The sequence below is a fragment of the Pan troglodytes genome, chromosome 1, assembly GCF_028858775.2.
Source record: "Pan troglodytes isolate AG18354 chromosome 1, NHGRI_mPanTro3-v2.0_pri, whole genome shotgun sequence".
NCBI classification, from domain to species: Eukaryota; Metazoa; Chordata; class Mammalia; order Primates; family Hominidae; genus Pan; species Pan troglodytes.
Window position 1 is genome coordinate 191,167,970 of NC_072398.2, and position 25,624 is coordinate 191,193,593.

A 25,624-nucleotide genomic window follows, 5' to 3' on the forward strand; every position below is an offset into this window, starting at 1 on the left:
CTACTCCGGAGGCTGAGGCAGGAGAATGGCGTGAACCCGGGAGGCGGAGCTTGCAGTGAACCGAAATCGCACCACTGCACTCCAGTCTGGGTGACAGAGCAAGACCCCGTCTCAAAAAAAAAAAAAAAAAAAAATAGAAACAGTCTCGCTCTGTTGTCCAGGCTGGAATGCAGTGGTGCAATCATAGCTCACTGCAGCCTCGATCCCCAGGGCTCAAGAGATCCTCCCACCTCAGCCTCCTGAGTAGCTGGGACTACAGGTTCACACCACTATACCTGGCTATTTTTTTTTTTCCCCAGTACAGGCAAGGTCTCTTTGTGTTGCTCAGGCTGGCCTCGAACTCCTGAGTTCAAGTGATCCTCCCGCGTTGGCCTCGGTGCTGGGATTACAGGCGTGAGCCACCATGCCTGAACATGTTTGGAGTTTTGATAGGTTGGTGCTGAGGACAAAGGGAGAGCCAAGGATTTTAGGATGTTTGCTAGGAAGTGATTGAAATGATGGAACATGACATTTAAGCTGGTTAAAGAGGAAAATGGAGGCAGAAATGAGTTGATGGATAGGCAGAAATTGAAGGAGGTCTTGAGGAGGCCTAGAAAGAGAAGTGGCTTGATTGGTGGAGCAAGCAAGCAGGAAAGACATGAATTTGTGGGCCCAACGGTAGTCCGGGGCTTTGACTAGTTGCAGAGGGTTGTCAGGGACATCGGGGCACGGTGAAGTGGGGAAGGATGGCATTGTGATGGGGAGATAAGGAACTGAAAAGCCGGGGGTAGGAGGGGCAGAACCATGGACAATGGTCCTGGACCTTTCTTTGTAGATTAAAACTTTTCAGATGATCTTGGCAGCACTTGTGTGGGGAATGTGTGGAAGAACGAGATTTCACGTTTTGTTTATATTAAAATTTTGGAGACTCATGTTCACCCTGGAGTGGACACTTTTTTTTTTTTTTTTTGAGACAGACCCTTGCCCAGGTTGGCGTGCAGTGGCGCGATCTAGGCTCACTGCAACCTCCGCCTCCCGGGTTCAAGTGATTCTCCTGCCTCAGCCTCCCAAGTAGCTGGGATTACAGATGTGCACTACCACGCCCAGCTAATTTTTGTATTATTAGTAGAGATGGAGTTTCACCATGTTGGCCAGGCTGGTCTCAAACTCCTGACCTCAGGTGATCCACCCGCCTCAGCCTCCCAAAGTGCTGGGATTACAGGCGTAAGCCACCGCGCCTGGCTGGAGTGGACACAACATTTAAATGTATTACAATTATGAGGCCAGGCGCAGTGGCTCACGCCTGTAATCCCGGTACTTTGGGGAGGCTGAGGCAGGTAGATCACTTGAGGTCGGGAGTTTGAGGCCAGCCTGGCTAACATGGCAAAACCCTGTCTCTATTAAAAATACAAAAACTAGCCGGGTGTGGGTGGCACGCATCTGTAATCCCAGCTACTCAGGAGGCTGAGGCATGAGAATCGCTTGAACCCAGGAGGCAAAGGTTGTAGTGAGCCGAGATTGTGCCACTGCACTCCAGCCTGGATGACAGCGAGTCTCCATCTCAAAAATAATAATCATAATAAATAAATAAATATATTACAATTAGGCCCTAGATGTCAAAAGGTCTTTTCAGGACACAAAAGCACTGAAGTGCACAGCCCCTGTAAACTGGCCAGAACCAGTCCGTGGTCGGTGGTCTTACTATCAGGAGAAAATTATTGATATCAGTCTCTTGTCCAGTCCAAGCTGTAGTTATGGCTTGTGGAAACAGTCGTCAGTTAGTGGATGTGCTGCAATTATTTTAATATTGCTTATCTCAAGGCCAGTGCTTATTGTTCTGCTATAGAAAACAAAAAACCTTGTGGCTGTTAGAACTTAGTTTATTCTTTAAGTGTAGGGGGTGGGTGACTTAACCCTTGCCTGGCCTGGCCTGTATCTTTTTTTTTTTTTTTTTTAAATGGAATCTCACTCTGTTGCCCAGGCTGGAGTGCAATGGCGTGATCTTGGCTCACCGCAACCTTCGCCTCCCAGGTTCAAGTGATCTTCCTGCCTCAGCCTCCCAAGTAGCTGGGATTACAGATGCGCACTACCATGCCCGGCTAATTTTTGTATTTTTAGTAGAGACAGGGTTTTGCCATGTTGGCCAGGCTGGTCTCAAACTCCTGACCTCAAGTGATCTGCCCGCCTCAGCCTCCCCAAAGTGCTGGGATTACAGGCGTAAGCCACCGCGCCCAGCCTATAATTTTGTATCTTATTGCCACGAAAGTCTGTTCTGTCAGTCTTATGCTCTCTATTTTAACATCAATGCTGGTCAGCTGTTGTGTCTAAACTACAAAGGGGACTTCCTGTCCTGCCATGGCTGGAACTCCATTCCTAAGTTTTTTCTGGTGTCCCCTTGGCCAAGGGGGGGGGGTCCATTCAGTTGGTGGGGGACTTAGGATTTTATTTTTAGTTTACAGTAGGTAACTTTTGGTGGAGAAGGACGTCATAAAGAAATTTGAGAAATATTTACTTCTGAATAGTGGAAAAACTACATTAAAGTTGGTGGGGCACAGCTTAGCTGGGTTTTAGCAGCACTTACAGACAAATTTATATATTTAAGTACATTTAGTGGAAAACAATACATGTAAAAATAAACAAGCCCCCAAGAGAATGCCAATGAAAAGGAGCAAAATACCGCCACATGTTACAACATAGATTAATCCTCAATAACATTAAGTGCACAAAATGCCACATATTGTGGCAAGCCCCTGCCCACACCTGCCTTGGGAGGCCCTCTTCCTTTGGAAGACGGTTTTACTCATTCATTGCGTAAATCAATTTTTGTGAAATGTCCAGGAAAGGCAAATCTATATATAAAGTAGATTAGTGGTTGCCTAAGGCTGGGGGCAGGAAAGGGGATAAACTGTAAATGGGTGTGATATTTCTTTTTTGGGTGATTGAAATATTCTAAAATTGTATTTTGATGATGGTTGCATAACTTTGTAACTGTACTAAAAATCATTGAATAGTACCCTTAAAGCAGGTGAATTTTATGGTGTGTAAATTATACCTCAATAAAACTGTTAAGGTGACCATTCAGTTTGAGTTGGTGAAAAAAGAGCAATAAAACAAATGCCTAAGCAGAAAGAAAGGACATAATAAAGTCAGAAACCAAAGAAAGAGAACAAATAAAAGGAAAAATATTTTAAGTTTTTAAGAAAAATTAATAAAATACATAAGGCTGTTGAGTTTATTTATCCAGAGGTGAGATAATTATCCCAGGGACTATGAGTTCATTTACAGCTTAAGTAAACAACTCTGGTTTCCAGTAACAGACATGTCATCTAAGCTTGCAGTCATTACATTCTTCACTGATGACAGGACTTGCCATCCCCATTCTAGGATCTGCCTTCTGTTGAGTGGCTAGTACCCATCCCATCCAAGCACTTTGCATGTATTATCTCCTTGCCTCCTCACAATTGCCCAAAGAGGTGGGAATTATAATCATTCCTATGTAACCGGTGGGAACTGGGGCTCAGAGGGATGGGTGCCTTGGCAGAGGTCACACAGTGTTGGGGTCATCTCCCCCCGGGTGCTAGGCTGCCGGTGTCCACCAGGGGGCAGAGAGAGGCTGGGAATTTGGACGAGCCCCACGTTTTCCTGCGCTTCCTTAGCCTTGGCTGTGGTCAGAGATCTTGGTGATCAAGGAGTCTGACCCCCTAGTTCTCACTTTACCATAGGGTAAGCTGAGGCCCATGGAGGGACAGTGACCGGCTCAGGTGGTAGAACCAATCAGAGGCGGACGTGGGCCAGAGCCCAAGACTCCAACACCCCAGCAGCTTAGACCCCAACCCTGGATCAGGTCACCCCAGCACCTGGGGGGTGGCAGCGGCGACGGGGGCCATGGATTCCGACCCCAGCCTGTGAACTCCACAGACACCGCGGCTCCACACAACCCACACCCCACTGCACACAGAAAGGATACGGCTGACGCTTCCTGAGCAAGGCTGGTTGTCACCAAGTCACTGGTGAACCGGGGAGAGCGCCCCTGGTGAGATGGTGTGAGGATTCATGCAAAGCACGTGACAGAGGGAGTTTCCGGAAGTGAAGCTGTCCTGTGGTTGCTGCTGTTTTATTAGTAATAGCAAGCTGCCCAGGCCCACACGAGGCAAGTGTGTCTCATGCGTGTTTTACAGGAGAGGAAGTGAGGCTCAGAGGTCCAAGCCAGGAGTGGAGGAGCTGCGACTCCAGGCTGCGGTGCCCATGCCCACATCTGCCTCTGGAGGCCCTCTTCCTTTGGAAGATGGTTTTACTCACTCATTGCGTGAGCATGGGCCCTGGGTAATGCTGTTACCCCAGCTCTCTAGGCAGGTACAATTATGATCCCATCCAACACACAAGGAGTCAGAGGCCCAGAGAGGTTCCAGGTCACACGGCCCATGTGGAGCTTTGATGTGAACCCCTGTCTGTGTGACTGCAAAGCAGATGCTCTTTTTTTTTTTTTTTTCCCCAGACGGAGTCTTGCTCTGTCACCCAGGCTGGAGTGCAGTGGCACCATCCACTGCAACCTCCTCCTCTAGGGTTCAAGCAATTCTCCTGCCTCACCCTCCCAAGTAGCTGGTGTTACAGGCATGCACCACCATGCCTGGCTAATTTTTGTATTTTTAGTAGAGACGGGGTTTTGCCATGTTGGCCAGGCTGGTCTTGAACTCCTGACCTCGTGATCCACCCGCCTCGGCCTCCCAAAGTGCTGGGATTACAGATGTGAGCCACCATGCCTGGCCAGAGCAGGTGGTCTTGACTTAACCTTTGCTTCACCCTCAACCATCCACCACCCTTTACCACAGGAGGGGTAGAAGGAATGAATAAAGGCTTCAGGTCACTAGGATGTGTCCATGTGCATGGTTATTGGACTATAAGATGTCAGAGGTGCTCTGTACCTACGCCTGCACTCTGCTTGGTCCATTCTAGAGAGTGATTTGAGTACAAATGTCAAGGCCGAGCTTGTCTAACCCGAGGCTCACATGCCACATGCAGCCCAGGACAGCTTTGAATGCGGCCCAACACAAATTCAGAAACTTCCTTAAAGACCATGAGGTTTTTTTGCAATTTTTTTCTAAGCTCATCAGCTATCATTAGTGTTAGTGTATTTTATGTGTGGCCCAAGACAATTCTTCTTCCAATGTGGCCAAGGGAAGCCAAAAGATTGGACACCGCTGGTAGGCATTACTCTTGGTCTTTTTTTTTTTTTGATATAGGGTCTTGCTTTGTCACTCAGGCTGGGGGGCAGTGGCATGATCATAGCTCACCATAATCTTGAACTCCTGGGTTCAAGCGATCCTCCCAGCTCAGCCTCCCTACAGTCAGGTCCCACCATGCCCAGCTAATTAAAAAAATATTTTTTTTTTGTAGAGATGGAGCTTTGCTATGTTGCCCAAGCTGTTCTCGAATTCCTGGCCTCAAGTGATCCTCCCACCTCAGCCTTCCAAAGCACTGGGATTACAGCACTTAAAAAAATTATGAGTCAAGCACAGTGGTCGACACCTGTCATCTCAGCATTTTGGGAGGTTGAGGCAGGAGGATTGCTTGAGCTCAGGAATTCAAGACCAGCCTGGGCAACATAGTAAGACCTCATCTCTACTAAAAATAAAATTAAAAAAAAAATTAGCCAGGCCTGATGACATAGCTGTAGTCCCATCAGGAGGCTGAGGCGGGAGGATTGCTTTAGCCTGGGAGATAGAGGCTGCAATAAGCTATGATTGCACTCCAGCCTGGGTGACAGAGTGAGACTCTGTCTCAGAAAAAATTATAGCAAAATATATAATTACAATTTTAACTATTTTGGGGTGTACAGTTCACGGCATTAAGTTCATTCACATTGTCTGCAGCCATCACCTTGTCCATTTCTAGAACTCTTTCACCTCTCCAAACTGAAACTGTGTATCTATTAAACAGTAAGTCCCCATTCTCCCCTTTCTCTAGCCACTGGCAACCACCATTCTATACTTTCTGTCTCTATGAATATAACTACTTTAAGTACCTCACATGAGTGGAATCATACAATATTTGTCTGGCTTCTTTTATTTAGTATAATGTCTTCGGGGTTCATCCATGTTGTAGTGTGTGTCAGATTTTCATTTCTTAAGGCTGAATAATATTCTCTTGTATAGCCATACAATATGTATTTCTCCATTCATCTGTTGATGGACATTTAGGCTGTTTCTACCTTTTGGCTACTGTCAAAAATGCTGCTATGAACATGGATGTGTAAATATTTGTTCTTTTTGATTCCCTCCCTTCCATTCTTGTAAGGCAAATCTATAGAGAAAGTATCTATATATAGTATACCCAATGGTGAAACTGCTGGATCTTATAGTAATTCTATATTTAATTTTTTTTTGAGACAGAGTCTCACTCTGTCGCCCAGGCTGGAGTGCAGTGGCACGATCTCAGCTCACTGCAACCACCGCCTCCCAGGTTCAAGTGATTCTCTTGCCTCAGCCTCCCAAGTAGCTGGGATTACAGGCATATGCCACCATGCCCAGCTAATTTTTTTTGTATTTTTAGTAGAGATGGGGTTTTGCCATGTTGGCCAGGCTGGTTTCGAACTCCTGACCTCAGGTGATCCACCCACCTCAGCCTCCCAAAGTGCTGGGATTACAAGCATGAGTCACTGCACCCGGCCCTATATTTAATTTTTTGAGGAGCTGCCATCCTGTTTTCCACAGCAGCTGCACTATTTTACGTTCCCACCAGCAATGCACAAGGGTTCCAATTTTTCCACGTTCTCACCAACACTTGTTACTTTCTGTTTTTTAAAAAAATAATAGCCATCCTAATGATTATGAAGAGGTATCATTGTGGTTTTCATTTGCATTTCCCTAATAATTAGTGAGATTAAACATCTTTTTATATGCTTATTGGCCATCTGTAGATCTTTTTTTGGAGGATTTTTTAAGTATTTTGCCTATTTAAAACTGAGTTGTTTATTTTATTGTTGTTGAGTTGTATGAGGTTTTAAAATATATATTCTGAAAAAACTAAACATATATATTCTGGATATTAATCACTTATCAGATATATGATTTGCAACTATTTTCTCCCATTCTGTGGGTTGCCTTTCACTCTGTTGATATTGTAATTTACAAGGCGGGCGGATCACAAGGTCAGGAGATCGAGACCATCCTGGCTAACCCAGTGAAACCCTGTCTCTACTAAAAATCCAAAAAAAAAAAAAAAAAATTAGCTGGGGGTGGTGGCAGGCACCTGTAGTCCCAGCTACTCGGGAGGCTGAGGCAGGAGAATCATTTGAACCTGGGGGGCAGAGGTTGCAGTGAGCCGAGATCACGCCACTGCAGTCCAGCCTGGCAAAAGAGCAAGACTCTGTCTCAAAAGAAAAAGAAAACAAAAAATGGGTCCCTAAAAACAGTGAACTATGTGTGCTTTTCTTAGGCAGCGCAAGTTGGAGGAGGCCCTGCTGTTTTGGGGCCAGTTCATGGATGATTTGCAGGCCTTGGTAGACTAGTTGTACAAGTTGAAGCTGCAGCTGGCTGAGAACCAGGCTGTGTATGGGGACTTTGACCTAGGCATGAACTTCAAGGATGCCCCTACAATGAGGGGTGGACTCGGCTACATGGAGGGAAGGGCTGCTTGGTTGCATACTTAAGTGCGCCTTCTGCTCTGTTAACCCTCTAGGGGAGAAAGGACGCCATGAAAGATCCTGTATGCTGCTGGTCAGAGAGGAGGCTCCTTACTCTGTGTGTTTAAACAAATTGTTGCTGGGATTCTGCATTGCTCACAAAGATTTTACCAAAATTGTTTTGATTTGATTCAGATTTGGCAATGTGTAAATTTCACTTTGAGGTTCCCTCCACTCCCACCCCTGCCCCACCCTCAATCTATTCTCATTTGGTTCACAAAATACTTTTTTTTTTTTTTTTGAGACAGAGTTTCACTCAGTCACCCAGGCTGGAGTGTAGTGGTGCAATCTTGGCTCACTGCAACCTCCGCCTCTCGGGTTCAGGCAATTCTCCTGCCTCAGCCTCCCAAGTAGCTGGGACTACAGGCACATGCTATCATCCCCGACTAATTTTTATATTTTTAGTAGAGACAGGGTGTCATCATGTTGGCCAGGCTGGTCTCGAACTCCTGACCTCAAGTGATCTTCCTGCCTCAGCCTTCCACAGTGCTGGGATTACAGGTGCATCACAAAATAAATTTAATTTCAGGTAGAAATCTTCAAAAAATACCCATTTCCACTGGTTTCTAAAATAAGTGTGAGAACTCTGAAACCACTTTTAAACCATACACAACAATATTTAGTGTACTCTGGGCCTGTCATGTTGTGCTACATAATGTCCTCCTGTTTCAGTAGGATGCATTCTGATGCAATGAATCCATCTTTATCTCTGCTAATGTTCTTTATGTTGAAGTCTAGTTTACCTGATATTAATATAGCCACTCCAGGCTTATTTCTTCTTTTTTTGCATATCTTTTTCAACTCATTTACTTTCAACCTATCTGTGTTTTTATATTTACAGAACATCTCTTATAGAGAGCATGTCATTTGTTCTTGCCTTTTTTTCATTAACTCATCTGACAACTTCTGACTTTTTTAAAAAACAGGGTCTTGTTGTGTTGCCCAGGCTGGCCTGAACTCCTGGGCTCAAGTGATTCTCCCAACTCTCTCTCCCAAGTAGCTGAGATTATAGGCACATGCCACCTCATCCATATTCTGACTTTTTTGTTTGTTTGTTTTGTTTTTGTTAAGATGGAGTCTTGCTCTGTTGCCCATTCTGGAGTGCAGTGGTGTGATCTTGGCTCACTGCAACCTCCGCCTCCTGGGTTCAAGTGATTCTCCTGTCTCAGCCTCCCAAGTAGCTGGGACTACAAATGCAAGCCACCATGCCCAGCTAATTTTTGTATTTTTTGTAGAGATGGGGTTTCAGGCTGGTCTCGAACTCTTGATTTCCGGTGATCTGCCCCCCGTGGCCTCCCAAAGTGCTGAGATTACAGGAGTGAGCCACCATGCCTGGCCCGTCTTCTGACTTTTTTTGTTTTTGAGACGGAGTCTCGCTCTGTCGCCCAGGCTGGAGTGCAGTGGCCAGATCTTGGCTCACTATAAGCTCCGCCTCCCGGGTTCACGCCATTCTCCTGCCTCAGCCTCCCGAGTAGCTGGGACTATAGGCACCCACCACCACGCCCGGCTAATTTTTTGTACTTTAAGTAGAGACGGGGTTTCACCATGTTAGTCAGGATGGTCTCGATCTCCTGACCTCGTGATCTGCCCACCTCGGCCTCCCAAAGCGCTGGGATTACAGGCGTGAGCCACCGCGCCTGGCCCTGACTTTTAATTGAAGCATTTAGTCTACTAACAGAAGGTGACCTGACCCATTGACTAAAGACTCCCCCATGAAGACAGGACTGCCTTGTTATGTTTATTTGTTTCTTTATGACGTGTAAGCACACCCTGGGAACATGATGAACTGGAATTTTCCCAGCAGCACCCAGCCGGAAAGGCAAGTGAGACACCCTTTGGGCCCTCAGCAGTCATTTAATGAGGCGTTACAATGCACCAACCTCATGGTGGCCTCTGGAGCTGACACAGGCATGACCTAGGACCTCACTATAGGATCCTGTAATATAATTAAAAGGTCCTCAGATCACAAATGCAAAGGTTAAATGTGTCGCTGTTAACATGAGATAATCTCCATTCCTGTAGCATGTTTCTCTTTCTTTCCTTCCTTCTTTTCTTTTCTTGTCCCTCCCTCCCTCCCTCCCTCCCCTCCTCCCTTCCTTCCTTTCTCCCTTCCTTCCTTCCTTTTTTTTTTTTTTTTTTTTGAGACAGAGTCTCACTCTGTCACTCAGGCTGGAGTGCAGAGGCACGATCTCGGCTCACTGCAACCTCCGCCTTCCGGGTTCAAGCAATTCTCCTGGCTCAGCCTTCCAAGTATCTGGGATTACAGGCACCACCACCATGCCCAGCTAGTTTTTGTATTTTTAGTAGATACGGGGTTTCACCATGTTGGCCAGGCTGGTTTCGAACTCCTGCCCTCAGGTGATCTGCCCGCCTCAGCCTCCCAAAGTGCTGGGATTACAGGCATTAGCCACTGCGCTCAGCCTTTCCTGTAGTATCTTTCTTATGGAAGCTTTTCTCTGCTTTTTAAAATTGTTTCTTTTCATATTCTATATGCAGTAGGTATTAGCAGTCATGAATTTAACCTTATGGTTTCAGTCATGAAGATTCATGGATTTGCATTTGTTGCTGGTGTGCAAGAGAGCCGGTCACACAGCGAGAGAGTGAGCCCCAACTGGCCACTGACTCCTCACTTTAACACAGCTTGGTGCTTCTGTTCTTCATCCCCGTGAAATAATGAGCACTTCTCAATGGAAGCACTTCTTAATGAGTTCATGAAGTTTGCGAGATCCGTTCCTTGAAGCTGTTGAGAGACTATTGTTTTCAGAGGCTATTTCAGAGAAACAGAGGCTACTCTGTTTCACACATACTTACTGAAACCCTAAATGCAAGCCTCACACTGGGATCCAAAGGTAAATTAAGATGATGGTCCCTGCCTGCAGAAGCTCTCAGCCTAGTGCAGGGAACAAACATGTGAATACATGCCCTTTTATTTTGTAAAAGGAGTGGTTGAGAGAGTGAGGAAGGAAGAAATGGCTCTGCTCATGAAGGTGAAGAGGGCATCAGGAAAAGGAGGTGTTACTTCAACTGCATCTTAAAGGGAGGTAACACCTGACCAGACAGGGAAAGGGGTTTCCCTTCTTGGTACAGGAAACCACATGTTCAGGTGAACAGAAGTGTCAACAGGAGGACAGGTAGGAGGACCACAAGTATTCCCATGGGACTGCAGCCAAGTATATGGGGTTAGCAGCCAGATAAGACTGTGGAGATTGGCCAGGCGCGGTGGCTCACGCCTGTAATCCCAGCACTTTGGGAGGCCGAGGCGGGCGGATCACGAGGTCAGGAGATTGAGACCATCCTGGCTAACACAGTGAAACCCCATCTCTACTAAAAATGCAAAAAAAAAAAAAAAAAAAAATTAGCCAGGCATGGTGGCGGGCGCCTGTAGTCCCAGCTACTAGGGAGGCTGAGGCAGGAGAATGGCGTGAACCCAGGAGGCGGAGCTTGCAGTGAGCCGAGACTGCGCCACTGCACTCCAGCCTGGGCGACAGAGCAAGACTCCATCTCAAAAACAAAAACAAAACAAAGCAAAAAAACTGTGAAGATGGGTCAGCAGCAGGGGCCAGGTGATGATGCCAGACCACTGGGTCCTGGGTGCTTATCACCTTGTGCCTTGCTGGTCCCCAAGATGTGGTCCTCAAAAAACTAAAAAGCTATAGTCACATGCATTTGGAAGAAGCCAAGTTAAGGCTAAACAGGTTTTTATTTATTTATTTATTTAATTTACTTATTTATTTATTTTTACTGCAGGATTTCTAGAGCTTACAAAGTGCTAAGTGCATGAGGGCTCTACCAAGGGGGAAATATATAGCGCAGTGTGTACTGAACCCCTTTTGCAGGAAAGCCCTCAGAATCCTCACCTGGGGAAATTCTGCTGTAAGCAATGAAAGGCCATGGAAGGATTCAGATTTTCATTTGGAAATATGCATTCTGCGGAATGAGTGAGGGCTGGGTGGGGTGGGTGGTGAGATGAGAAATAAGGAGATCAGTGGGGAGGAGGTGCTCCATGAAACACCTGAGTGCAAGGGGCGTGCACAGGCTCAGGGATTCAAGAGGCATTTGAAGGTAGAATCAATAGACTGAACTGCCCTTGGGAGGGAGGGACGTGTGTCTGCGCCAGGGTTTTGGCTTCTGGCTCTGGTCATGTCTTATCAGTCATTGGATATAGCTTCTGGCATCTAGCAGGAAGGCCTGCCCTGCTAATATATTTGGAGTTGGGTGTGACTGTACGGCGGCACTGAAGCCTCAGTGGATGAGCTCATCACCAGGTCGAGTCTAAGGGGAGAACAGGACTGTGCACAGACCCAGCAGACATCCATGTTTTAGAAGTGGGCAAGGAGGAGTGGTCAGCAAGGGAGCAGGCGTCCTTGAAGCCAGGAGAGGACAGGGTTTCAAAAACAAGAGAGCAGTGTGTAGTAACCCTCCACATGCAAGTTACAACAGCAGAGAGGTTTTCATCTATCAAACCAGCAGAGATTGATTTATTTATGTATTTAACAGTTATATCTAGTGTTGGTAAGGGTGATAGAAAATAAGCACCCTCATGCTATTGGGGCAACAGATAATATGTATCAAAACCCATAAAAAGTGTATATGCTCTTTGATTCAAATATTCCATCTCTAGACGCCTGTAATCCCAGCACTTTGGGAAGCTGGGGTGGGCAGATCACCTGAGCCCAGGAGTTCAAGACTAGCCTGTCCAATATGGCAAAACCCTGTGTATACTAAAAATACAAAAATTAGCCAGGCATGGTGGCGCACGCCTGTAATCCCAGCTGCTCAGGGGGCTGAGGCACAAAGACCACTTGAGGCGGAGGCTGCAGTGAGCCAAGATCATACCATTGCACTCCAGCCTGGGTGACAGAGCAAGACTCCATCTCAAAAAAAAAAAAATCCATCTCTAGAAATTCATCCTAAAGAAATCACCATGGATGTGCACAGATTATTCTACAAGATTGTTCATAACAACATAGTATATAATATAAAAATATAAATATATTATCCCATAACATAAGCTTGATTAAAAAAATTATGATAGCAATATGATGAAAAAATACCACGAAGCCAGTAAAAAAAGTGTGCAATAATTAATGGCATAGTGAAATACTGCAATATAACGTGAAGCTAATAAAGCAAGTAAGATCCTGTTTTTTGTATGAAAAAATACACATACATGTAAGAAAAAGAGACATCAAATATTACCAGTGATTATCTCTGGAAACAGGGATTTGGGTGATTTTAAAATTTGTTGGGGGTAATATTTTTACTTTTCTGTACTGACCTGGCATAAGTTCTTAATCGCTGTGTGCCTCAGTTTCCTCATTTGTTAAAAGAGGAGGTTCCAATGGTATGTACCCCCTGACGATGTTCAAAAGTGATTATGAAACTATTTTCAAAAGTTTCTACAAAAGCAAGTTACCTTTGTAATCAGGAAAAAGTAGTTCTTTTAGTGCTCTGAATAGTGTAATAATAATATTTATTTTATTTCATTTTATTATTTACCCTTGCAGAAATTTACTTCTTCGGTAAAAGACAGACTAGGCATGTGTTTAAGGCGCCAGCAAATGACCATTTACATTAATAATTTATTTAATATAGAAATTTTTATTGAAGTGATGACTTCCAAATGTGATTTTTGGGGGCATTATACACTTGCTTCGAGGTTTAATCTTCAATCCACATGGGGGGGCACCATAATCAGTGGTGCCCAGGGCCCTCGTCTAGCCCCTGTGAGGCCCTTTGCAGTCCCTCCCTTGCCAGCCCCTCCAGCCTCCGCCATTTGCCCCGTGGGCTCTCCAGGTTCCACTTGAGGAGCTGCCCCCTGCCCCAGCCCAGCTCTACTGCTGTGTGACCTAGCGTAAGTCCCTTAACCGCTGTGTGCCTCAGTTTCCTCATTTGTTAAAAGAGGAGGTTCCAGTGGTAGGTACCCCCTGACGATGTGCAAGCATCACAGAAATGACACAAGACACACACTGAGAACATGCCTCGCGCGTGGCAAGTGCTGACTGTTACCTGCCATTATTAGGCTCCCCCGCCGGGGTCTCAGGGCCTTGGCACAAGCTCTTCCCTCTGCTTGGAGCACTTTCCTCCACTGACCTTTCCTGGCGCTCCAGGTCAACTCCAGGAGCCTTCCCAGTGCAGTCTAGGTGCCTTCTCCTTCCGCAGCGCCTGAACCACGCAGGAATAAGTGAGGCGAGAGCGCGCCCAGGGAAGAGCAGAGTGTGCAGAAAGGGGCTGAGTTAGTAGAGGCATTTCCGCGGGGATCCTTCTCCTGCCAGGCCTGCACCGGGGCCGTGGCGACTGAGAAGTGCACAGGTGGCTCCCGGGTGCTCCGGAAGGGCCCCAGACCTCCTGGCCCGGCTAAAAGCAGGAGGCGGGAGCGCGTCTCCCCCGCGAAGCTGGATCAGTACTGGCGGCGCAGGGGGCGCAGGCCGCGCAGCGAGGGCTGGCGGGGGCGGCCCGTTTGGGGCGCTGCCCGGGCGCACGCGGGAGCCAGGTGGGGGCGCGGGGAGGAGCAGCTGAGCAGGTGCCGGGAAGGAGGCGCCTGCAGCACGCCACGGCGACCCCCGCACGCGACGGCGGGGCGGCCGGGTGGCACCACTGGCGGGACCAGAACGGCGCCGCGGCCCTAGGATCTCTGCGCCGAGGCCCGCGGCGGGAGCCACGACGGCCATGACCACGCTGACGCCCAGGCTGCGAGCCCCTCGCCCGGGCCGCCCGCCCACCCGTCACGCCCAGGTAGCACCTCGGGGTCGCCGCACCCGCGACACCGGCCGCAGCCCCGGGCCCCCTCGCAGGCGTGGCCCCCGCGCCCAGGCCCCGCCCCCGCCCCCGCCCCCTCATTGGTCAGTCCCGGGGTGGGGGCGGGCGACGCGGACCGCTGGGCAGGGCAGGGCAGGGACTCGCGGGAATCGCACCGCGCGGGTGGCTGCCGGAGCTCGCCCATCGCCCCTGCGCTGCTTGGACCGCGGCCACAGCCGGACTGGCGGGTACGGCGGCGACAGACGGATTGGCCGAGAGTCCCAGTCCGCAGAGTAGCCCCGGCCTCGAGGCGGTGGCGTCCGCGTCCTCTCGTCCAGGAGCCAGGACAGGTGCCGCGCGGCGGGCGCTCCAGGGACCGCGCTGAGGCCGCGGTCGCCGCCCGCCCCGCCCCGCCGCCCGCCGCCCGCCGAGCCCAGCCTCCTTGCCGTCGGGGCGTCCCCAGGCCCTGGGTCGGCCGCGGAGCCGATGCGCGCCCGCTGAGCGCCCCAGCTGAGCGCCCCCGGCCCGCCATGACCGCGCTTCCCGGCCCGCTCTGGCTCCTGGGCCTGGCGCTATGCGCGCTGGGCGGGGGCGGCCCCGGCCTGCGACCCCCGCCCGGCTGTCCCCAGCGACGTCTGGGCGCGCGCGAGCGCCGGGACGTGCAGCGCGAGATCCTGGCGGTGCTCGGGCTGCCTGGGCGGCCTCGGCCCCGCGCGCCACCCGCCGCCTCCCGGCTGCCCGCGTCCGCGCCGCTCTTCATGCTGGACCTGTACCACGCCATGGCCGGCGACGACGACGAGGACGGCGCGCCCGCGGAGCGGCGCCTGGGCCGCGCCGACCTGGTCATGAGCTTCGTTAACATGGGTGAGTGCGGCCGCCCGCGCGGGGACCCTCGGAGTAAACTGGCTGCAGGGGAGAGTGCGCGCATCCGCGGGCGGTGCCGGGCCCTGGCCGAACGGGGAGTCACAGACGGCGGACGCGAACCACAGGGGAGTGGGACTGCCGTGGTTAGGGAAGGTCTAAGGGTCATGGGGGCCTCCTGGGCTGCGGAGTGGTCAGGAGCAGAGTGTGGGGGACTGTGGACTCCCAGGCGCTGCCTTCACCCTGCCCCAAACACACCCAGGAGTAAGAATCAGGTGATGTCTTTGCCCACCTGGGCTGCCCCGGGAAGACAGCCTGGTCCTGGGGAGACAGGTGAGTAAACAGAGGCCGGGATGCTGTCACTGTGATAAGGGAAGTACTGAGGAGAGGGACAAAGTTCAGCGTGGAAACCTGTGGTCACATCATCGGAGTGACCAGAGCTGAGTCGCGTGCCCTGAGTCCACAGCAGGCTCTTCCCTGTGCGGAGCCTGGGTGGGGTGCGGCTGTCAGGGGAGCGGCTGGGGAAGGAGCAGACTCAGCTCGCTGGGGCAGGGACTGTGGCCTTGTCGCCCTGGGCCCAACACCTGGGATGTGATCTGGTATGGGGTGAGTGTCCAGTCCTGTGGAATGGCCCAGTGGGCAGCTGGACCCACTGTGTTCTCCCAGGCAAAGCCCGGCTTTTCCTGTCTGCAAATATCTTGTATCAAACCCTGGAGCTATTTATTCCTTAAGATCTCAGAGATTTTTTTTCCAGTACTAAACTCTTTGGTCTATGGTCATGTAGTTAACTGTTGGTCAGGTCCCCCATCTGCTTTGCCTCCTGTATGTGGCTAGTGACAGTCTGAGGTCTGGGGAACCAAGGACCACAGATCAGCCCAAAGTCAGGGAGCTGTGGGGCTGAGAGGAGGGAGAGGGTCCCTGGCCCCGGCCATCAGCCTCCCTCCACAGACAGCATCATTAATTCTTCATCCTCCCAACAACCCTGATAACAGCCACAGTCTTCATCCCCATCTCCCAGATGAGGACAGTGAGGCTCAGAGAGGCAGCGCCATGCCTAGGGCAGCGCAGCCTCTACACTGCTGAGCCAGGACAGGCCCAGGAAGCCTGACTGTCCATCCAGGGCTCAATGAGATGACATTTCTGTTGTCAGGTCAGGCTTTCAAGGTGCAGAGACCTTTCTGAGGAGTCTGGGCTGAGGAACACAGGGGACTGAGCCGCAGCAGGTTTTGTGGGGCCATCAGCCATTTGCTTCCTACACTAGGGCAGAAGAGGGCATGGCCAAGCCTCTGCTTCCCGCAACCCAGAGCTGGTGGTGGAGGCGAGCAGCAGGAGGCAGCCATTCACCATCACTGAGCGCCCAGTGCCAGGGACAGGACTCTAGCCGGTGGGATCTGGATGCTGCCTTTGTAGTTAGAGGACAGGTTGGGGATGTGGGACAGAGGAGACCATCTGTGAAGCTGGGGCTGGGGCTCTGTCATCAGGACAGGCTGACCTTGGGCTCAGGACCAAGAAGAGTTGTGGATGGAGTCGTCCAAGAATGTCCCCAGGGAGCCGCCCATCAGAATGAGTCACCACCCAGCCCACATCCGACCTCCCCTGGCATCCCCTGGGTCAAGGCATGCACAGCCTGGTGGGGCTATTGCTATTTAATTGGGCAGGGCCTACCCCTGCTGTGTGACCTTAGGAAAGTTCCTCACCCTCTCAGCCTTCGTTGCTCCTTGTAAAATGAGGTGCCTGGTGATCTGTCCTCAGGGTTGTTGTGTGATTGGTAGAGGGGCAGGAGTAGAAAGCCTGTGCTGCTCCCCTCAGAGGGTGAACCTGGACCTGGGCACTGTTGGCCCCAGGCCCTCCCAGCTGTGGCCTAGTTCGGAGGTGACAGGAACATCTCCACATGTCTTATACACATGTAAAACCTAGAAATGGATTCTAAAAGCCAACCAAAAAGTGTTTGTACCTGTTTTTAGAATGAAAAGTAGCATGTGAACTTTCACAGCCTTACAATTCCTCATTTAACTCACGTGAGACTGTTTTGCCAGCCCTGTTTCATGGGCTCAGAGAGGTTAAATAGCCAGCCCAGGGCCACACAGCACATCCGGGGTGACATCCACGGCTGTGGATTTCAAATCCCAGCTTCTTCCCACACCAGCTTTGTGCATTTCATGAAGACTCGGGGCCTCCAGCGCTGCGAGATTAACAAGCAGATCATTGTTAGTGGAAGCCCAGGCTGTGGGTGGGCGCAGCCAGCTGTCAGAAAGGCCTTCTTTATTCTGCTGTGCTAACTGCACTAGTAGAACTCTCTCAGTTAGAGTAGCTTTAACTGGTAATTACTGAGGCTGGGTGGGGCGGTGAGGGGGCATGGATTAGACACATACCAGGATGCTCTCCATGTTTGGAGGCCCCTGGAGGTTGGTGGCCCTTCTCCTGCCTCAGCCTTCCGAGTAGCTGAGATTACAGGCATGTGGGCAGAGGCCACCACGGGATCTAATAGCAGGGTCGCTGTGGTGTCACCGCCCACACGCAGGCTCCCACACCTGCTCCTGCCGGCTCCACCTCTCCTATCAGCTTCATCTGACTCCTGAATAGCCAGGTCTGGTGCCCGTAGGGCCCAACTCTTGATGGCAGCCTGTGGGACCCAGGGGGCGGGGCTTTCATAGGCCTCCCACCATGGCTCAGGTCTCCGTGCAGAGCAGGCGCTTTAGGAAGCCAAGCCTGCGTCCTGATGTTCAGAGCCTGCACTGGGAGGCCAGGGCTGGGGTCAGAGCTGGGGCCCTGCCTGGCCTGTCATCCATATCAGCCTGTAGACCTGGGCTCTCTTGGGCAGGACAGTGATGGAGCGGTTGGATTCTGTCCCTGGTCTCTCTGTGCTCAGGGAGGGGAGAGCCCTGAGCTGGGAGGCAGGACCTAGGTTCTTGTGCTGCCTGGGCCCACCATTAACTCCTGCATGTCCTGAGCCATGGCCCTTCCCTTCCCTGGGCCTCTGCTTTCTCGTCCATTCTACGGTGATGGCATCAGAAAAGCAAGGTGCCTCCCAGCCCTGACCCTGTGGCTCTGTGGCAGAGGCACCTTCTCACAACACCGCCATGCCTTCGCCCCAGTGCCTCAGGGCAGCCCGGCCCCTCCTGAGGGAGGAAGGATGGCAGGAAGGACCACCTCTGCACGCTCCTTCTGAATCCTTCTCCACCCATCTCAGCAGAGAGGCAGGTGCCCATGTTCCAGATTGAGAAACTGAGGCATAAGCAGGACTAGCAGGCAGAAGTCCAGCCAGGATCAGAATGCAGCAGCTTCATTTTTGTCCTGATCCCTTCCTGAACCAGACAGATTTGCTCCTGTGGTCTCTGGTGGCCATGGACAGGGGTGTTGATGAACAGAGCCGTCTGGATTTGGGAGAAGCAGGACTGAGTGGGAATTCAGGACTTGGCCCGGGTCCTGCTCTGCCCTTGCCAGCCGTGTGACCTGGAAGGGTGGCACCATCTCCGTGGGCCCCAGGGCCACTTCCTTTGGTTCTTTACTAGGGACCTCTTTCATTTTCCCATTCATTCATTCAGCAAATAGTTCTGTAGCACCTACCACGGACCAGGCAGAGTTCTAGTTGCTGGGGATATAACAATGAGAAAAGTAAAGTCCCTGCCCTCAGGGAGATGACTTTCTAGTGCGAGAGACACATAATACATACATGAGCCCTAAAGGTAATTGTCGGGTGTGCTAGACAGCAACACCCCATCTGGAAACAGGAGGGGCTGAACAATGGCAGGACAGACAGGGCTAGATTGGGGGTTTCTGACCTGAGACCCACACACAAGGAATTTGCATCCTGACGCCAACACCTGATCTCAGTGTGATCTGGGCTTTCCAGTCAACCTCCCCAAGCCTCAGTTTCCTCCTCTGTAAAATGGAGATACTCATCTTATGAGGCTGTTGTGGGCTTGTGTGAGATGATACCCAGCGATGCCCACGTGCCCAGAACCTCTGCATCTCTTCCTTCATTGGTATCTCACAATTGCCATCACATCTGTGTTTGAAAGAGAGGAGAGAGAGGCTCAGAGCAGATAGGTGGCTTTCCTAAGGCCACACAGCAGGTTGTTCCCCTGCCTCCACATCCTCTGCTCTTCTCCAAAATAGCAGCTGCCTCTCCACACAGCCCAGGGCCTGGCCCACCGTTAAATGCAGTGTGTGCTGCTGAAATGGACTGTGTTGAATGGGAACGTGTGATGTAAACTGAGACTACTGCTTAAAAAATATGTTTTTATTTTCAGAGACAGGGTCTTGCTCTTTCACCCAGACTGGAATGCAGTGGCATGGTCATAGCTCACTGCAACTGCAAACTCCTGGCCTCAAGCAATGTTCTCACCTCAGCCTCCTGAATGGCTAGAACTACAGGTGTGCACTACCATGTCCAACTAATTGCTTTAAATCTTTTGTAGAGGCGGGATCTCATTATATTGCCCAGGCTGGTCTCAAACTCCTGGCCTCAACTGATCCTCCTGCCTCAGCCTCCCAAAGTGCTGGGATTACAGGCATGAACCACTGTGCCCAGCGTTTTCTTTTCGTTCTTTTTTTAAACTGCATACGTTAATGCTCACTGTTTTGCAACTTTGTTGTTTTTCATTTAACAATAAATCTTTTATCCATCTTAAAAGTCAACTATTAGGGTGACTGTATGCCCAAAGGTATTTGTCCTTGCAATAATTGCAGGTGGGTCCCTTTTCCCCAAAGTTCTGTCTGGCCACCAGAACGGTGCACCCTTTCGATCCCTAGTGACTGGTCCTACCCATTTCCGCAGTGTTTTCTCACCCCTGGAGTAAATGATTATGACTGCCCTCATTCACAGAGGAGGAAGCTGAGTCTCAAAGAGTGTAAGTGACTGGCCCCGGGTCCTGGATGCACAGACCCACAGGAGCAGATATGAAAGGTAGATCACAGCTGTAGGAGGGTAGGCCCTGGAAGTGGGGCAGCAGAGTGGTGGTTAGTGACCCTGGAGTGGGGCTCACTGGCTTTCAATTCTGGGTCTACTGCTTAAGAGCTATGAGCTGTTGAACAGATCATTTAAAGTCTCGGCATCTCAGTTTCCTCATCTTTAAAACTGGGATAATAATGCCTGTATCCGGCCAGGTGTGGTGGTGTGCGCCTGTAATCCCAGCACTTTGGGAGGCTGTGGTGGGCGGATCACTTGAGGTCAGGAGTTCAAGACCAGCCTGGCCAACATGGTGAAACCTTGTCTCTACTAAAAATGCAAAAAAAATTAGCCAGGCATGGTGGCACGGGACTGTAGTCCTAACTACTCAGGCAGCTGAGGCGAGAGAATTGCTGGAACCTGGGAGATGGAGGTTGCCTGGGAGACAGAGCAAGACTCTGTCTAAATAATAATAATAATGCCTGTATCATAATACAATGATTAAATAGGTTAAGGCACATAAAAACTTAGCAAGTGTCTGGCCAGGCACGGAGGCTCACGTCTGTAATCCCAGCACTTTGGGAGGCCAAGCGGGGGCAGATCACCTGAGGTCAGGAGTTAAAGACAAGCCTGGACAACATGGTGAAACCCCGTCTCTACTAAAAATACAAAAATTAGCCAGGTGTGGTGGCGGGAGCCTGTAATCCCAGCTACTTGGGAGGCTGAGGCAGGAGAATTGCTTGAATCCAAGAGGTGGAGGTTGCAGTGAGCCGAGATCGCGCCATTGCATTCCAGCCTGAGCAACAGGAGCATGAAATGCCATCTCAAAAAAAACAAAAACAAAAACAAAATTTAGCGAGTGTCTGGCACTGCTCAATAAGTGGCTGTGAGTATTATGAGGGAAGGGCCTGCGGATTATGCCCCATCCCCCAGTCATTTACTTAGGGACCTAGAGCAGAGTAGTAAAAAGCATAGCTCCAGAATCTGACCAGGCTGCCTGGGTGAGATCCTCATTCCACCTAGGCATCCTTGTAGTGGATGCTGTGGGGGGGCTTCCCAGAGCTTCTCTTCAGCATTGAGTCGCTCGTGACCCAGCTGCCTGGAGTGCCGGCTGCTGACAGCTCACAGGGGAGTCCTTCTCTAGGTTGTTTTTGTTTTTTTTTTTTTGAGATGGAGTTTCGCTCTTGTCACCCATGCTGGAGTGCAATGGTGCGATCTTGGCTCACTGCAACCTCCTTGGGTTCAAGCAATTCTTCTGTCTCACCCTCCCAAGTAGCTGGGATTACAGGCACCCGCCACCACGCACGGCTAATTTTGTATTTTTAGTAGAGATGGGGTTTCATCATGTTAGTCAGGCTGGTCTTGAACTCCTGACCTCAGGTGATCCACCTGCCTCAGCCTCCCAAAGTGCTGGGATTACAGGCGAGAGCCACCACGCCCTACCCTTCTCTAGGTATTGATTGACTGGGCCTAAAGAACTGCCCAAGGTTAGGCACCATCCCTGGGGACACCCACCATCCAACAGCTGGTCTATGGCAGTACCAGTGCCCAGCCCCCTTGCCTTAAAGTGAGACAGCTCTAAAGGGCCACCAGCCCCCAGAGCTCCCGGTGTGGTCTCAGTTGTCTGAGGCCTTTGTTGTGGGTGCATCCAAAACTTGCTCCCTTCATTCACTACAAAAAGCAGTAAACTTTCCAGTTTTCCCAGTAAGCTTTCTGACCCAGTGTCTGTTGCCCAGAGAGCCTAACCTAAGATACAATTTACACGATTATGGTCTAATTTATTTAATGCTCTGAGCCTCAGTTTCCTCAGCTGTAAAATGGGAGAGCTACCTCATTAGATGATTAGGAGTATTAAATGAGTTAATCTGTGTAAAATTATGAAAAGAGTGGCTGGTCAGTGCTCAATAAATGTCAGCTTTATTTGTTTTTAGCCCAAGGCCAGCTGGTTAGTGGCAAGACCAGAAGCAAAAGTTGGTGATTTCCTTTAACTGCTGGCTCTATCTTGAGTAGCAGCCGTTCCTTCTGAACAGTCCTGGACCCTGCACACATCAGGGTTCTGGGGAAGTTGATGGCTGCAAGACCTGGGTGTGGAGAAAGTTGACTCATTCAGGGCTTTAAGAGCAGTCTATGAACACTCCTTAGCAAGCACTGCTGCAAACCTACTGTGTGCTGTTCCTCTTCCTGTTTATCTTGGGGGCTAATAAAAGTATAGCCCCAGCCCAACCCAAAGTCTGCTCATTTACTGAGAAAGAGAAGCCCAAAGACAACTCAATATAAATGATCCCCAAATGGGAGAAATGTCCATTCACCCACCTGGCAAACATGGGTGTGAGGGTTCAACAGTTCAGAAGACCGACAAGATCCTTCTCTGGTTTTCTGGGAGACAAACAAGGCCAAAGGAGAGGAGGCATGGCTCCCGGCTGGAGATGGGGTCTCGCTGTGTCACCCAGGCTGGAGTGCAGTGGCGCGATCACAGCTTGCTGCAGCCTCAACCTCCCAGACTCAAGTGATCCTCCCACCTCAGCCTCCCAAGTAGCTGGGAAGTACAGGTGCCTACCACCATGCCCAGATAATTTTTAAACATTTTTTTATAGAGACGAGGTCTCATGATGTTGCCCAGGCTGGTCTTCAGCTCCTGGGCTCAAGCCATCCACCCACATTGGCCTCCCAAAGTGCTGAGATGACAGGCGTGAGCCACTGCGCCTGGCCTCTTGCATGTTTTTGAAATGCCAGTTCCTGAAGTGAAAATCCCATCATGGCTTTTCCTGCTCAGGAGCTTCTGTGTGTCCCTTCAAGCCAGAATGGAATTCACGTTTCCCCAGCCTGGCATTCAGAGTTCAGCGTTCTAGTCAACTGCACCGCTTGGTGTTCCCTTGACATACCTGCAGCTTGGAGAGGTCGTGGATTAGGAGAAGTGAATGTAGACTTTGGAGTCCAGACAGACTTCGACCCAAATCCCACCTTGGATGCTTCCAGTTGTGGCCTTGTGCAAATCAGTTAACTTCTGGGATCTTTAGTGCTCTCATCTATAACCTGGGATGAATAATGTCCCCCACAGGGTTGTCATGGTGCCGCCTTCACCATGGCCCTCGATGGTCCCACTTCCTGAGATGCACAGAGTTCTGTGTCCCCTCCAACACTGTGCCAGTGCTGGTCTGTGTGACCAATAGAATATGACACTAGTGGTGATAGGTCCCTGCCAGGATTAGTCTATAAAAGACCATGGCTTCCATCTCTCGGATGCCTCGTTCTGGGGGAGGCCATGAGGTGAGCAGCCCTATGGAGAGGGCCACATGGTGAGCAGCTAAAGACAGAGCGTGGAAGTGGATCCGTCAGCCCCAGCTAAGTCTTCAGAGACTGCAGCCCTAGCTGACAGCTTGACTGTGACCTCATGAGAGACCCTGATCCAGACCTACCCAGCTAAGTTCCTGGATTATTAGCCCTAAGAACAATGTGTGTTTGTTGTTTTAAACTGCTACATTTGCATAATGAGTTACACAGCCACAGACAACTAACACAGTCAGGTTAGCATGAACAGAAAGGACGTACCACGTGTGCCCAGCATGGTGCCTGACACAGGTCAGTGCTTAAAAAGTGTGACCTGGCACAGCATCTCCCGCCTCTCAGCCTTTCCCTGGGTGACTCTCCAGTTCTCTTCCTCAGTTCTTCCACCCCTGTTGAATATGTTTTCAAGGAAAGTTTTCTCTGCCTCCTTCTTCCAAAGCCCTGTATGTGACTGCGACCGTCACTGAAGCACCTGTCCTGCATTGTGTGCACTTCTCTTAGGATTCCAGTCGCTTTCTGTCTATGTGATGCAGGGGCTCACCTAGCCCCTCTTTCTCCTCCTCCCCAGCAACCCCTGAACAACCTGAGAATAGGGACCAAGTGTGACTCTTCCTGGCACCCCCCATGGTGCACCCAGCCCCTGAGTGGCAGGAAATTGAGGAAAAGAGGAACCCAGCAGGAGGCAGGGAGTGCCAAGAGCAGGGAGGAGCCTGGGTCTGGTCAGGTGGGACAGAGTGGGGCCGGCCCTCCCTGTCTGTGTGCGGGCCGACAATGGGTGCCATAGCTCCCTGGGCCCTCCTCTGGAACCCCAAGTCCCCACAGGGCCCTGCCTGGAGGAAGGTGGCTTCACGGGCATTCTCAGGTGTCTGTTGATAGGAGGGCCTTGTTGACGGGTGACCCCCATCCCAATATGTCCCACTGAACTCCAGGGCCACTCATTTCACACTGGCCCCAAGTGTGAACATCCACATCACAGGCCTCTATTCTGACACAGGCCTGTAATCTAACCCTGGAAACCCTCTGCCCCTCCTTGGCCTCAGTTTCCCCATCTCTGCAGGGTTGCCTGAAGGCCTTTCCAGGTCTGACCAAAGAATGTGCCCACCCCCTGCCTGCTGATGGGGGCTCTTCCGGGCTGAGGCACAGGGTGGGGAGGTGCACCCAGCCCCCCTCCTCCCGGAACCTCTATCCCACAGGCAACAGAGGATGTGTCACCATGACCACTTCTTTCTGGAAAATTCCCACAGTTCATTCTTTCCCGGGATTTCACTGGAGGAATTGCGTCTTTCTTGCTCACATCTCCTGGGATCTATTCTTGGCCTTGGCGGGCTTGATGTGGAGGCATGTGTGGGTGTTCCCTTTTAATTTGGGGTCCAGAACTGTCTGAGGCCTGGACCGGTAATTATGAGAGCAGCACCATTTATGGAAGCAGCCCTTGAAGCAAGCCAGTGATGAGACCCGGCTGGAAATACCTCAGCATGGAGCCCTGGGCCCGCCTCGAGGCGGTGCTGAGATTTCTGGGTGGGAGAAGCCCCTTCAGGACGCAGAACCAACAGGTCATGAGTCCCGCCCTCCCTTGGCCTGCAGAGGCTATGGGGCCCAAGCCTTCTTTTGGGTCTGAAGTGCCCCTGCCCCACCGCCTTTGCTGCCTGTGGGACCAGCCAGGCAGGCCCAGCCCATGCACCTGGGGCTCTGGGGGAGCCGCTGTCCACCCTCAGGGGCCAGGCCGGGAGAGGAGGCAGGTCCACAGCAACGGGAATGTCGGTGGCTTCTGATGGAGTCACATGGGGACATGGTAGCCACACCCAGACTGGCAGTGATACCCAGCCCAAAGGGCTCTGAGTGCCGGACACTGAGCCGCTGTCCTGGGGACAAGAGGCCCTTGGGAAGAAGGGGCCGGGGCACCCCCGCTCTGGGGCCCCGGAACACAGCGGCCGATGAGCTGACATGCGAGCCTCCCATGTCCACCCACGTGGCTCCGTCCCGGCCCTCCAAGGGCTCTCTGTCCAGAGGAACAGCTGAACCAGAGACAGCAAGCCCTGGCATGGGGGCCGGGAGAGGCTGAAAGCCTGACCTGCCTGGGGTCTGAGGACTGGGAGCCTTCTCAGTCGGACTGAGAGGGACGGGGCCACCCGGGGAGAGGAGCTTCCAGGAGGGACTCTGCGGGAGGCATCTGCAGGCAGAAGGCACAA

At 51.1% G+C, this 25,624-nt stretch overlaps 2 protein-coding genes across 2 annotated transcripts in view; one reads left to right on the top strand and one right to left on the bottom strand.

The window, feature by feature from the left end:
- Positions 1 to 13,241: 13,241 nt before the first annotated feature.
- On the bottom strand, positions 13,242 to 14,437 carry LOC107973901 (basic proline-rich protein). Its single transcript, XM_016950393.2, has one exon. The coding sequence runs from the start codon at positions 14,329 to 14,331 to the stop codon at positions 13,897 to 13,899; it is 435 nt and encodes a 144-aa protein (XP_016805882.1). The 5' UTR covers positions 14,332 to 14,437; the 3' UTR covers positions 13,242 to 13,896.
- The window catches only part of BMP8B (bone morphogenetic protein 8b), a 32,001-nt gene continuing 20,699 nt past the window's right edge, over positions 14,323 to 25,624 (top strand). Inside the window, exon 1 of the mRNA XM_016959777.4 lies at positions 14,323 to 15,262. Within this exon, the coding sequence (XP_016815266.2) occupies positions 14,929 to 15,262 (334 nt within the window). The 5' untranslated portion in view covers positions 14,323 to 14,928. The remainder of the gene's footprint in view (positions 15,263 to 25,624) is intronic.